This window comes from Mercenaria mercenaria, chromosome 6, assembly GCF_021730395.1.
Source record: "Mercenaria mercenaria strain notata chromosome 6, MADL_Memer_1, whole genome shotgun sequence".
Lineage (NCBI taxonomy): Eukaryota > Metazoa > Mollusca > Bivalvia > Venerida > Veneridae > Mercenaria > Mercenaria mercenaria.
In genome coordinates this window covers 60,332,261-60,347,467 of record NC_069366.1, presented here as the reverse complement: position 1 = coordinate 60,347,467, position 15,207 = coordinate 60,332,261, and the positions used below count along the sequence as shown (strand labels likewise).

Genomic DNA, 15,207 nt, shown 5'->3' with positions numbered 1-15,207 from the left:
AGTTACGTATCATAAAGGTAATAATATTGATGTTGTATGCCTTGTTAACCAAAAAATGAGTAAGAAGGAGTCAAGGTATTTGTGAGGTTCCATGTAGGATGAAATTGAAAATTGGATCAAAACTGTTTGAATGGACAAGGCTAAACTCGCAGATTTCGAGTAATTCAAGGGTCATAATCCAAGAGTGCCAGGGGCGATTTCATTGGTTATCAAACTTGGTGGAGTTATTATGCCCACAAACATTGTCAGCAAGTTTGGTGAAGATTGGATGAAAATTGTTCGACCTAGAGAGCGGACAAGGCTTAATTTGCAGTTTTTCAAGTAATTCAAGGGCCATAATCCAGGAGTGCATGGGGCGATTTGGCTGGTTATCGAACTTGGCGAGATACTATGCCAACAAACATAGTCAGCAAGTGTGGTGAAGATCGAATTAAAGCTGTTTGACTTAGAGAGTAGACATGCTTTTGGACACAGACCGCCTGCCCGCCCGCCGCCCACCACCAAGGGTATTCGCATAATACACTGCACTCTTTCAGAGACGGGCTTATAAAAACAAAGCAGGCATTCCAGTGAATTTCATGGAAATTTAATGACATTGAGGGATAATACATTTGTTTATTACTATTTACGCCTTTTATACTAGAATAGCGTTAGCTCATGTTCATTTCATGATATAACATCTTCAGAATCCCTCAGGAATCGTTGGAACCCTCGCCCTACCGGGCTCCGGCACCAACCAATCCCTCAGGATTCTGCAGATGTTATTACACGAAAAAACATGCAATACAAACTGATGCAAGTCTTTAACTGTATAACATGTATACCTGCCAACCATTTCCTTATCCTTGTACACTGGTATGTTTGGGGTATTTTTGTTATTGTATGGACCAAAATGACAATTTGGAGCGCCAAACCATTCATCAAAACCATGCTTCAATGGATGATATTGTGGTTGCTGCCCTAAATGCCTGAAATAACAAAGGTATCAGCCCACTATATCTCTACAAAGTGTGCGACACTGAAAAGAGCCATATGCCATTTTTCCTCACAGCGACAAAAGTCCTTTTTTCTGTGTATTTAAGCTACTGTACAAGAGAGAGAAGATCTCCAAATATCATTTAAATAGTTCTGAATATAACATTCTTCCCAAAATATGGAATGCAAAATTGTACTTCTGACATGAAAATACAAATAAATTTAACTACAATCAATAACAGTCATGCAATATTTTACATACACTGTTTTTGGTTATAGTGCATCTAATGCAAACATAAAAACAAGAGGGCCATGAAGGCCCTGTATCGCTCAACTGACCAAATGACCTAAAAATCATCAAGATTAACATTCTGACTAAGTTTCATGAAGATACAGTCATAAATGTGGCCTCTAAAGTGTTAACAAGCTTTGCTTTTGATTTGACCTAGTGGCTTAGTTTTTTTACCCCACCTGACCCAGATTTGAACTTGACCTACAGATCATCAAGATAAACATTCTGACCAAGTTTCATTTAAATACGGTCATAAATGTGGCCTCTACAGTGTTAACTAGCTTTTCTTTTGATTTGACCTGGTGACCTAGTTTTTGAGCCTACATGACCCAGATTCAAACTGGACCTTGAGACCATCAAGATTAACATTCTGACCAAGATTCATGAAGATACAATCATCAATGTGACCTCTACAGTGCTAACAAGCTTTTCTTTTGATTTTACCCAGTGACCTAGTTTTTAACCCCAGATGACCCAATATTGAACTCGTCCAAGATTTTATTAAAAGCAACATGCTGACCAAGTTTCATTAAGATTGGGCCAAAACTGTGACCTCTAGAGTGTTAACAGTCAAACTGTTGACGACAGATGACGGCTGAACGGACAGACAACGACGGACAACGGACACAGGGCGATCACAAAAGCTCACCTTTGAGTACTCTGTGCTCAGGTGAGCTAATAAGGTTAACAAGGTTTCCTCTCTTGCATGCTCACTTCATACACTTCATAGAAACTTACTTTCACTATAAACTATTTCATTTACATAATAGGGGCCTCCATGACAGAGTGGTTATGGTCACTGACGTTGAATCACTTGCCCTACACTGCTGTGGGTTCAAAACCTCACTTGTAGTGCAGGTTTCTGTCAGGTAATGAAAAATCCTTATTGAAGGGTGGCAGTTCTATCAAAATACCCACTCATACCTGAACTATTTGCACAGAGGGGAACATAGGGTTTTCCTCCGTCATCGAAAAAACTGGAAAGACTCCAAATGACCTATAGCACACCTTTGTGTCAGTTTGATGCTGAACCCAACAAAGCAAAACTCTCTTACAAAACAATTTTTCCAAGGACTTGGAGTGACTTGTGTAATTGAAACACAAGTACAAGAACTTAGTATGAAATAGACAAGGCCAGATTTAAATAGAAGTTAAACTGACCATTTTCCAATGATTTTATTTCTGTAACCTGCTTTCTTCAAGATCTCTGGCAGGAGAATTTCATCATCTGGAATTCCACCAACGATGTCCTGGGGAGTATATGCTGTAAGATAGATGTAAGAAACTACTGTATTTTCAATATGATTAGCAGGGTCTTATTTACATTTGTAAAAGGATTTTCTTGTTTTGTCAATCCATCTTTCTAACTAGAGTTCAAACTAACAAACAATATTAAAATTAATTTTGATATCAATAATCTGAAGTCCATATCCCCATCAAATAGCCATTTTGCCAAAAACTACAAGTTTATGCCAAATAAATGAAAACTGTTATCACAGTATCAGTTATTAATAAAAGAAAATAAAAACATCCTGCATTAAAGGATTTAAACCTTCCGCATAAGCAAGACTAAGTGAGAAAACTTTGTGGTAAGACCTTAGATGGTCAATATTCCTTCTTTTTGTTTACTGAATGAATTACTGCAGACTGGCTATTTTTCTTGCCATCTTTATTCCTTGATCTAACAGTGCCCAGTTTTTTTTTACGTTATTCAGAATTTGCCAATTGTCACCACATTTATATTTTAATGTAATAATGGTTGATTTTTAAGCATGTTCTATAAAACGAAACCATTCAAATGATTGCCCTATGTACAGTATCTTACCATTTCTTGCATGAGCATTGTCACTATAAAATCCATTCCTTATTGGTAATCTACCAGACATCAGGGCTGCCCTTGCTGTGGAGGAAAAATATAACAGTAAATCTGCATCTCCCTCTTTTAGGCTTGACAGAAGATCAGACATACAACATGTAATACATGAGATTTCTGTTCAATGACAACTCACAAATTTTCGAATGAAGCAAGTTATGAATAGTTTAAACAAATTTTATTGCAAACGAATCAATACATGCTTGTAATACAATTAAACACATGCGTTATTTTAACATAAATTAATGAGAATTAGAAAAGCATGTTAAGTAACATATACATTGAAATCAGAAGCAAAAGGGTTGGGCCACAAGTTTTCCCAACATTAGCGTCAGCCCTTCCCCAAGTTATGAATAAAATATGCTTTTAACAAATAAATGTTATAACTGACTTTGTCTTCCTTAAGCATAATTTAAAACAATACAGAAGACTATTGATACCTCTAATTGAGAACAATATCTGATTTACTATTTTCATTTTTGTTTATATTTATAAATTATTGATTTTATTAAAAACATCAAAAGAAGTCAGCTTATAAATATATGTGAATTTAAGTCACTGACAATGGAGTTAAAGTTTCTTGTTAAATTTGAAAATAATTTTCTTTCTTATTTGCTCTGGTCTGGATTGAGAACTTTTGTCAGAAACTGGCAATAAAAGACACTGGCTCAATATCAGCTGCAGGAGTACAGTGTAATAATAACTCAAGATCATTTTAATACTTACAAGGTGAACATAGAGGATTAGCAGAATAAAAATCCGGGAAGACCATTCCTTCTGCAGCCATCTTGTCAAGGTTTGGGGTTTCTTTATTTGGTTCACCAAACACACCCAGATCTCCCCAGCCCATCTGAAATATTTGAAGAAATGAAAGCATGATGTATACTAAGAGAAGAACAGAAAACTGTCCTAACTTCTTCTTCAATTAATATGAGTTACAACAGTTTTCCATTCAACCCTCAGAATGTCAAATCTTAAAAGCTACTTGAACACCTATGGGACAAAATAATTAAACACTGACTTTGATTTAAAGTATACATCTGACATTGAGAAAAACAAGAGGTGTTTGTAAAACAAGCATACCCCCTAAGATGGCTTCCCAAGATCATTACAACATTTTTCCATTGACAAAATGACCGCAAAAACAATAGCGGTTATCTACTGACCTCAGGCAATCATTTGATGGTCACGCATATGTAGGACACAGTGTTCTTCATTTAGGAAGCCCATAGTCTACAGACAGACTGAGAGGCTAGCATTCTTTATCTAAACTATAGATGGAAACAGATTTTGCAGGTCATGATCAAGGTCACCATGACCTTGCCCATGACCTCTGAACAACCAACCTCAAAATCAATAGGGATCATCTGCCAATCAAGTTGGAGGTCTCTGTGCCAAAGCATCTAAAGTTATCATTTTCAGTCTTGAGGTCACTGTGACCTTGACCATTAATCTACTGGTTCCAAAAACAATAGAGATCTTCTGCTGTCCATGGGCATCCTATGAAGTTTGTTGATTGAAGGACAAAGTGTTCTCCAGTTATCGAGTGAAACCGTTTTCAGCATAAAAAATAGAAGTGAACACCATATAAAATATATATAAATATAAGAAAAGGTCATTTGTTATTCACCATTTCAGAACTGGCTCAGACAATTTACTTTTGTTAGTCAATAGTTTTATATGGGATAATTTGTAATAACAATTAGTATTAGTATGTCAATGATTTAATTTAAAAACACACTTCGTAAAAATATGCCAAAACCAAATACAAAATAGCCATTATCTCATTCAAATTGCTAACAAAATAAAAGATGGAGATCTATGCAGTCACATTTTCAATACAATTAATCTCTCTGAGAGTGGGTCCAACCAATGATTTTGAAAACACTTCAGAAAAAAAAATCTTAAATTGCAAACCTAAGCCAAGACGAAGTTCTTTGTTATTATTGTCATATGACAGTATCGATCGTTCGGTGACGCTTGTATTTTATATAAATTATTGTTAGCTGCAAAATTGCAAACTGTAACTTACATCATCCATCAGCATAATTATGAAATTAGGACGAGATGACACGCTAAGATCTGTGAAATATATCAAATAAAGGAGACCCTGCAAATATAGCGTCGACACTTTGGCCACCATTTTGTCTGCCTTGTCACATGATCTAAAAAGTCACGTGATAATTGATTCGCGGATTTCCAATCCAGAGGTCCGGGGTTCGATTCCCTACAGATGCCTTAGGATTTTTCAGTGTTTCCTACCAAACCAGAGGTGTACTGGTCAGAATCCCTGGCAATCCTTACGTGTATCGGTGTTATACACTTATAATCCAATTATTCTTAAGACCTAAAAAAAAATTCTTTGTTTCCGGTAACATGCTCAAAAAAATTAGGGTGGGTAGGTCGGAATTTTTTTTTTTTTTGGATTTTTTTTTTATTAAGGGAGACTTTTCGGAAATTATTTTTTTGTCAAAAAATGATTACAAATAAGGGGGTTATGCCTTAAGAGCATCAGTAAGTTGATTTCTAACATATCTGACCATGTTTAAGGTGAAATGCGCCTAATTTGAAGTTGTTAGGTTCCGTTTCGAAATTTTGTTTAATATAAAATTCAGCATATTCCTCATAGAATGCGTATTTTACTTTTTTGATATTTCTGTAACTTTTTTCTCTACAAACCTTCAAACACGACCATTTGACGTCCATTTTTGATGAACCATAATTTCACGTCCGTCAGACTGTTTCTTAAATCGTTCTGTTCAGTCAATAAGTATCGATTTACTTGTTTCTCATCATATTTTCATTTAAAAATGTCTTTGAAATGGTGTATAATTTGTGGAGATCATTTTAACGCTGAAGCCGATATTTACGTTAAAGTGACGTCAGAGCGACAAATATGACGTTTAGTTTTGAATAAAAAGTTTGCATTAATCTTGTCTCATGTAAAACCCAAACGATAGACTTTGACAAAAAACTAACATGACCATAAAGTCTTTATTTTCTGTCGATTAAAGGGAAAAAATGTGGGGTCACCGAATTCATTTTCGCGTAAAATTACGTTACGCTACCCCTACCCCCAAATAACAACATAGCTTAGTTTGGCTGTCTTTCCGATATATCTCCTTTCAAATCTTAGTATTTTACAGACAGACAGACAGACAGATACCTTTATTTTCTATAATCAGGTTACACACATGAAAATTACATGGTATAACAACATGATAACAAATACATTGTATAATATATACAAACTGGGTGGTTTGAAAATACAATATTATATATAAATATTGACTTTTTTCTGAAGATGTATAGTAGATCTAGCATGAATAATTACATCAACATAAATAATATTTTTGTTATCTACGGGGGTAACTCAAAAATAGTATTTCGTATTTAAATATCGTTTCTTTTTTCCTTTTTAATGAAAAGAAAAAGAAATCCAGTTCTTTATAAAGTATCGTCATGATTACCAAAAAGGTAATTTCACACTTTGGTTGAATAAAAATAGTATGAAACAAAAAACCGAAACAATAATGTTTATGTTGATTTAGGTTGTTTCACAGTACTTGTAAAAACACAAACGAGACACTACTATGGCAGTGTACACCTGTAACAGTTACTTTTACCTGTAATGATAAAGGTAAAGAAAACCCGTGGAACTCATGCTAATTTAAAGCTCTTGTTTTGAAAGAACTGACATAATTATATATGATATAAACTGTGTCGAATTGAAATGCATGAAAATTTCATTTAACGTAGTTTAAGGTCACAATAACTGAAAGTGAAATATTCGTTTGATATTAGTGAATAGGATTTATTGATCAAAGGGACATGGGATTGTTTTAGATTTTAATGTGCTGCATGTTTTGGTAAGTTTAGTTATATTGTTTATTTGTTATTTTCATGACATAATGGATCAATTTAAAAAGGTTTTTAAGTGCCTTTTCATCATTTGTATTTAATAAATGGTTAAATTTTATAACATTAGGTCTAGTATAAAAATACGGATCTATCAGTTTTTCTCGGATGTTTTTAAAACGTTTACAAAATAGCAAAGTATGGAATTCGTCACCGAGGTCCTGGAAGCAGTTTACGCATTTTCTATTGTTATATTCTTTATGTTTATTTTTCCAGCGACCAGTTTCTATAGGAAGTTTATGATTCGCCGTTCTAAATTTTAAGATTTTGAGGCCTTGATTTCGAGGGAGAATTTTCAAATAAGTTTCAAAATTAATATCTTTCTTAAAAAGACTATAATTTCTACCTTTGGATGAGTTTGTTAGATCTGATGACCATTTTTGAAAGAACTGGTTAATAAGCGTTTGTTTAATATTAATTGCTATATTTTTACTTGTAATTGATCTCTGTTGTAGCCACACATAGGAAAATCCTGTATTGTTAAGGATATCACATATATGATTCATCCATTTAAATTTATTAGAGTCTGCAGAATATAACATGGCTTCATAACATAAAGAAGAGAGTTTAGTATTTTTCTGTGTAATAATTTTATTCCAGAAACTTATCATTTTTGTTTTAATCGTAATCTCTATCGGATATCGTCCTAACTCGGCGTAAAGCATGTACATCGGCGTACTTGTACGAGTTTTCGTTATTTTTCTTAGAAAGCTATTGTGTACTTGTTCCAAAGCGGAGAGATTTTCGAAACCAAATATTTCACAACCATATGTTAGTATAGGTAAAATTGTACTATCGAATAATTTTAATTGAAGATCTATCGGTATGTCTATATTATTTATTCTCATTAGTAGTAGATGCATTGCTTTTTTAGCCTGATTCGCTATATGTTCTCTTGCTTTTGCAAAACTACCTGTATTGGAAAAATAAAGTCCTAAGTATTTATATGATTTTACAATTTCTAGTTCTTTATCTGCGAGATAGAATTTCATATTTTTTAAATTTCTTGCACCGATAACCATTACTTTTGTTTTATCAGGATTCGCCTCTAATTTCCAGAATTTACAGTAATTTTCAAAATCTTTTAGACATTTTTGAAGGGATTTTTTATCGTCTGCAAATAATACAGTATCGTCAGCGTAGAGAAGTACTAGGATTTTAAGATAAAAACCTACGTTCGCATTGCTGATTTCAATTCCAGGATTATCGTGTGAAACCATAAAATGTTCCAGATCATTCAGATAAATACTGAAGAGCAGGGGGGATAAATGGTCCCCCTGTCTTACCCCTAATTCGCATTTGAAAAATGATGATTTCTCATTACCAATAGAAACACATGATTTTATATGCTTATACATATTATAAATTACTCTTAAAAAGTTTCCTTGTATTCCAATATTTAAGAGCTTTTTCCAAAGACCTATTCTCCAAAGGGAATCAAAAGCCCGCGAAAAATCCACATACGTAATATATAATTTTTGCTTTTTAAGTTTTAATAACTCTATAAGGTAGTGTAATACGAACATATGGTCAGTTGTTGAGTATTTGGATCTAAAACCTGCTTGGTTTTCATTAAGCATTTCTTGAACTTCTACATATTTCGTTAACCTGTTGTTTAATACTGCACTAAAGATTTTGCCAAGGCAGCTTAAAATAGTAACTGGACGGTAGTTTTTTGGATCACTTTGACTGCCCTTGTTTTTATAAATAGGTTTTATTATGCCCTCCAACCAAGATTCTGGTAAAGTACCGGTAACCATTATTTTATTGAATAGTAGTACGTACACTGGCATCAACAGAGATTTTGAACTTTTAAGATATTCATTAATAATTTTATCCTCTGCCGGACATTTACCATTGTTTGTGTTTAATATTGCTTTGGAGATTTCTTCCGGAGTTATCTCTGAGTTTAAAATTTCATCTTGGTCATTTAGATTAAAGTTCACACGAAAATCTTCTTCCTCTGTATTTGTAGAGTTTATATTTTCGAAAAAGTCATGTAATTCCTGCATTGGGGGGAATTTACCTTTCGATTTTGGTTTAATGCTGTTCAAAATTTTCCAGTAATCTTTCGGTTGTTTTGAATTTAAATGTCTTAGTTTTTTCTCATTCATTTGTTTTGTATTTTGCTGAAGTCGTTTAACTGTTGATTTATAGAATTTACTTGCTTCGCGTAGATGAGTTTTATTAGTTTCGTTTTTAACAAGATTATATTGTTTACGCGCTCGGTGGTATTTTACTTGCGCATTCCTACACTGTGTACCAAAAAAAGGTTTGTTTTTAGATTTATTTTGCTTTGGCGAATTATTTTCGTTAAAATTTTGCGGTCTTGACATGAATGTTTTATTAGCCGAACAGTTAAAAATTTCGGCGATTCTAGTTGCTGCTAAATTTAAAATAGTAGATGCATTTTCCTGATTACACGATTCGAGTGAAGCTTTTATTTCCATGATATCATTCTCATTTATATTTATCAAAAATTCTTCTTTTTTATTTTCTTTCCATTTAATTTTACTATTACTAACATACGTTTCTTGTATGCAGTTTTGCTCAGAATATTTTATATTTAAATCAATACTTAACAAACAGTGACCGTCCGAAAATAAGCTATCGAGCTCTGTTATTTCAAAGTCGGTTATGTGTGACAAAAGATCAATACTCGCTATGCTGTAATCTATAACGGAACAGTCACGAAAGGTCATTTTACCTGTGTTACGGTCTTTACCTATTCGGCCGTTGCAAATAAACAGGTTATTGTATTTACAAATATCTAATAATTTATGGCCTATTCTGTCGGATTTGAGATCCATTGAGTTTCTGGCTAGCGGCAAATCATACAGTTTTAATTTTCGATGTGCTTCAAAAAATGTTAACAAATCATTATCAAAATCAAAATGATCAGCTAAAAATTGATCTGTTTCTAAAAAATCTGGCAATCTTGCCGTATGTGCATTTATATCACCTGTCAACAATATACATGAATAGTTGCTACAAAAACGCGTGATTTCGAGTTCCATTTCTGCAAAAATGTCGTCTTTATAAAAATTAGATTGTTCTGGTGGCACATAAATTATACCCAACAATAGAACATTACCAAACGAGAACTCTAAGTTATCAATTTTAAGCCATAAAATGTATTCGCAATCATTTTTTAAAATCTCAACTTTATCGTACAAAGTGTTACGCACAAAAACACCTATGCCGCCAGATTTCCTTATATGCGGCTGTTCTCTAGGTTTTGATATAAATTCGTACTCAGAGATTGATATTATATCAGTGTTGTCTAATTTAGTTTCAGTCACACAAAAAATGTCATACTTTTTAACTAGCTGTTCTACTTCTGGAAAATTAACCTTATTTTTTAGACCACACACATTTAGCGATCCTATAGTGAATTTTAATTGTTCCTTTTGTAATAAATCCTTTGTTTGTGAATTTAAACCAGTCAAATTATCTGAGGGAAGTTGCCCCCTAATGTCCTATCCGTGCTCACTATCTTGGGGAGTTTGTCTCGCATTTGCACCAGAATTTCCAGGATTAGTGCTGGCCTCTTGGCTATGTGCCGTTGAGTTGCCTCTATTAGAGTCTGTGGCTGTAACAGTTGTACATTCTCATTCATCAGTTGTTCACTACAGGCGTGAAACGAATCATGGAACGTGAGAAAGAGAGTTTTCCTTTCAAAAGAGGTCCTTATAACTGTAAAATTGGCGACTTCATTGAGTTAAAATACTGATCATGTTAATTTTGAAAGTCGCTTTAAATATACTTTCTACATGATGAAGCTTTTTTTTTTTTCAAATATTTCTTATTCAAAGTTTTTTCCGTTGTAAAACACTGCTTACATGAAGAATTTTTGCATATGCAATTGTGTTTATTGTTCGGAGTTTTCACACTTGAAACACAAACTGAAAGCATCATTATTGTACAATATCACTGACCAATATCATACAACAGATTCAAATATTAGCCGGGGAGCCAAGGCATGAAAAAATGGATTTACCTGTCCGGTCATGCTATAGTCAGTTTCTATACATATTATGAAAGTACAAAGTCTCGCGGATCAGAAAAATCGGGCCTGCAAAACAAAAGCTCTTGCAAAATTTGAGAATGTCAAGGGGAGATAACTCTGTTTATTTGCAGTTTTTTAAGATTCAAATCGTGTTTTTACTAACAAAACATGGCACCATGTTTCTAAAATCAGTTCAAATATATATCTTTTAACATTGCTTTTACGCATAAGGCTTATGCTTGAAAAATACGCAAAATGTACTCATTTTATATACATTTTATTATAAGATTTGGCACCTAAAATACCAGAGAATAAAATAAAAATATTTAACCTAAAATTTACAGTAAGAAGAAGTAACCTTTAAAATGGTCTTATTTCTCAAAGTCATTTATTAATACCGCTGCGAAACAGTCTGTTAGAACAGAAAATCATCTAGATACTCTAGTTCAGGTTTGGCTAAGAAATACACAAATCCGGGGTATTTTATGTACCCCACCCACTTTATATAAGGCAAAAAATGTATTATAAAAAAATATTCGACCAAACAACCAAGAAGATATATTCTTTTTATCACGTATACAATATAATCTATATTTTTGACCATATAAAGCTGGATGAGGGGTATTTAAAAGATTTTAAACAGAAAAGGGGGTAGGAAAAGCTATGTATTTTACAACCGATAATTAGAATAAACAACCCGTTATTAAATAAGAGCAACACAAATGAAAGGCGATGAAACCTTTTCTTGCAAACTATTCATTTAGAAAGTAATTTATTTAAATACTCTTTCGTGCAATCTAGTTCGGTTTTGGCTAAGAAATACGCTAATACGGGGTATTTTATGTACCCCGCCCACTTTATATAATGCGAAAAATGTATAATAAAAAATATTCGACCAACAATTAAGAAGATATATTTTTTTTTATCACGTATACAATATAATTTATATTTATGACAATTTAAAGATGGATGAGGGGTATTTAAAAGATTTTGAATAGAAAAAGGGGGTAGGGTGTAGGAAAACCTATGTATTTTACAACCGATAATTAGAACAAACAACCCGTTATTTACCATTTAATAAATACAAACATCAATAATAAAAGGCGACGAAATCTTTACTTGCTAACTGTTCGTTTGAAAGTAAATAATTTAAATACTCTTTTGTGCAATTTTGTCAAAATTGTGAAATTGTAGGGGTATGAACATTACCCCACCCATCTAAAACTATGTATAAAATGTGATTGATCGATCAATACAGTTTTTACAAATTAACAAAGTATACATGCTTGCTTCGGGGTTGTACACATCTGTTTTTACCTTTCTCATGATAAACAGATTGATGGAATGTAGTTCTGATATGTTGAATGTAATGTAGAGTAGAAATTTGACATAATGTGTAACTTTAATGTTTATAAAATGAGACATTTTGAATAATCTTTACTATTCAGAAGATTTTAAAACTAATTAATGTAATGAAAGAAATTTTACAAATCGTACAAAAAAGTCGTAATTATATCCCCAAACATATATAATTCAAATAGATTCTGTCAGAGTTTTAGCTCACCTGTCACGTAGTGACACAAGGGAAGCTTTTGTGATCGCCTTCGTCCGTCCATACGTTTGTGAACACGGTAGAAACCACATTTTACTATTGATTTTAATCAAACTTGCGCGCAACTTGTATAAGAGCTAGGAGACGAGGGAGGAAATCTACTGGCCACCAGGAACAAAAAAAAAAAAAAAGAAGTCAATGCAACCTTTCAAGGTTATGCATTGGAATGCAGAAGGACTCCTCAATAAGAAAATGAATTAGGGAACATATTGTTTGATAAGGACATTCAGGTCTGCTGCATCGAAGAGATTCACCTTAGCGAGGATAAATCCTTCAATGTTAAGAGGCCACCAGTGCTTCCGTTGTGACAGGTTGGGTAGGAGCAAGGGAGGAATCCTAACACTGATGAGAAACAACATAGCAAATTGTACTGGTATAAAATCTCGCTTTAAAAACTGGCCAAATCTCATAATGGGTTCCAGAGTTAGGGTCCCTTAAAGAGCCAAAACTGGTTTCTGTTTTGGCTTGTGAACAGGGTAGAGACCACATTTTGCAATTGATTTTAATCAAACTTGCACATATTTTCTATTGGCATAATATCTCGGTTCCTGTCAAAAACTGGCTAGATCCCATAATGTGTTCTAGAGTGGTGGCCCAATAAAGGGCCAAAATTTGCCATGTTGGCTTTTGTAGCCATACAGGCACTTCACTTATAGTTTGATTTGAAACAAACTTGCGAAATATCTTTAACAGCAATAAATCTTGCATTCCATGATGACTTCATCAGATCAAATCATAGGTTCCAGAATAACGACCCCTATTTCAACCCCGAAAGTCCCAAAATTTGTTAATTGTTACATTATGAACACGCTAGAAATGACATTTTACGTTTGACTTTAACCACACTTACGACTTAAGTCACGATACGATCTCGGTTCAGTTCGAAAACTGATTTGAGTGACCTTTTAGCCATAAAGAGGTTTCATTTATGCTTTGATCTGACACAAACTTGGAAACTTGGTAATATTTAGACCAAGTTTGAAACTGGATTACGTGGGGTCAAAAACTAGGTTACCAGGTCAAATAAAAGGAAAAGCTTGATAGCACCGTAGAGGCCACATTAATGACGCTATCTTCATGAACTTTGGTCAGAATGATTGTCTTGATGATTCCTATGCCATGTTAGAAACTGGGTCATATGTGATTAAAAACTAGGTCACCCGCTAAAATCAAACGAAAAGTCTGTTAACATTCTTGCGGTCGTATTAATTACCCTATCTTCATAAAACTTGGTCAAAATATTTATCTTGATGATCCCTAGGCCAAATGTAACAGGTGAACGATATACATGACCCTTTTTTTCTCAGAAAATGCTAGTATAAATCTTAGATAATCTAAATTATAAACTTATTGAATGGCTTGTTTGTCATTACTTATAAATTACCTTGTATATTGCTCTATGTCTGGATGACAAACAACAAATAGTTTTGACTATTGATAGGCAAGCCCTTCCATTAGTGTTTTTATACATGATATTAGAATTAAACATTTGTTGTATTTTTTCACGAATTGAACAACAAAGTGCCATGAACCAAGTATTTATACAGTCATATCATTTTAGATAACATTTACTGGTTTGGCACTTAAGGCTATAATAGTAATTAGAATTTTATTTATATGCGGTCCATCTGGAGCACAATTTTAGTTACACATTCCTGCAGTACTATCGACAAATAGTTACACCTGTACGTGCAATTTAAGTAGACATTAACACAATACTTCATAATATCATGCGTAACTATTTTTCCGATCTGTATATAGAAATACTTGTATCAGCTACACCACAAAAATGATTTTATCTCGTACTATAACTTGCACTGGCAGTGTAAATGGTAATGCGTTATATTGTTTTAACTTTAAATATGTGATTTTAGACTGCAACAGTTCAGTATGTCTTTTTCGCAACTTATACACTAGTATTAATCAAATTCATTTAATTCTGTGTCAAATAGACTGTGTTTTATTCTGCGACACTTTAGAGGCATTGCATTACACCAGCAGGATACAGTGTATTTTATATTAGATTTGGCGCAGATACAATATCTTAAGCATTTTCCATTCGTGCCTTTACAGAATAAAGTCTGGTTTCCGCTCAATGACGTTAAAAATCAGCTATCATTGAATTTAAAAGAATTATTTTCTGCGGTCAGTAAATGAGCAATATTGTTTTGCGACAATTGATCGAGGAAAAAGGTCACAATTACCTAGTTCAAGTCTAATATGATTACCACGCAGTAAATAAGGAACGTTTTGTCTGTCGATCCCCTTAAAATGTAATGTTTGTAGTCTGTAGAAGACACCTGATGTTAATAAGGTCAATGTTATAAACTTAGAACTTACACTCCCCTTTGCCTTCAACAAACCATCATGGGGGCATATGTTTTTTACAAACACCCCTTCTTTATATCATATTTTATATAACTTCAGATAAGTTATATGAGCCGCACCATGAGAAAACAAACGTAGTGTATTTGTGACCAGTATAGATCCAGAAAACAAACATAGTGCATTTGCGACCAACATCGATC

At 33.5% G+C, this 15,207-nt stretch overlaps 1 protein-coding gene across 2 annotated transcripts in view; it reads right to left on the bottom strand.

Annotated features, from left to right (window-relative positions):
* LOC123548759 (N-acetylgalactosamine-6-sulfatase-like) overlaps nucleotides 1-5,304 on the bottom strand; it is a 33,252-nt gene extending 27,948 nt beyond the window's left edge. Inside the window, exons 1-5 of one of the 2 annotated variants that reach the window (XM_053546060.1) lie at nucleotides 5,173-5,304; nucleotides 3,867-3,990; nucleotides 3,093-3,167; nucleotides 2,429-2,531; nucleotides 825-968 (exon numbers count right to left, since the gene is read on the bottom strand). In XM_053546060.1, coding sequence (XP_053402035.1) covers nucleotides 825-968; nucleotides 2,429-2,531; nucleotides 3,093-3,167; nucleotides 3,867-3,990; nucleotides 5,173-5,283 — 557 coding nt within the window. In that variant the 5' untranslated portion in view covers nucleotides 5,284-5,304. Of the gene's footprint in view, nucleotides 1-824; nucleotides 969-2,428; nucleotides 2,532-3,092; nucleotides 3,168-3,866; nucleotides 3,991-4,486; nucleotides 4,688-5,172 lie in introns of those variants that run through there. The other variant, XM_053546061.1, reaches the window with a different exon arrangement.
* Between the last annotated feature and the right edge of the window lie 9,903 nt (nucleotides 5,305-15,207).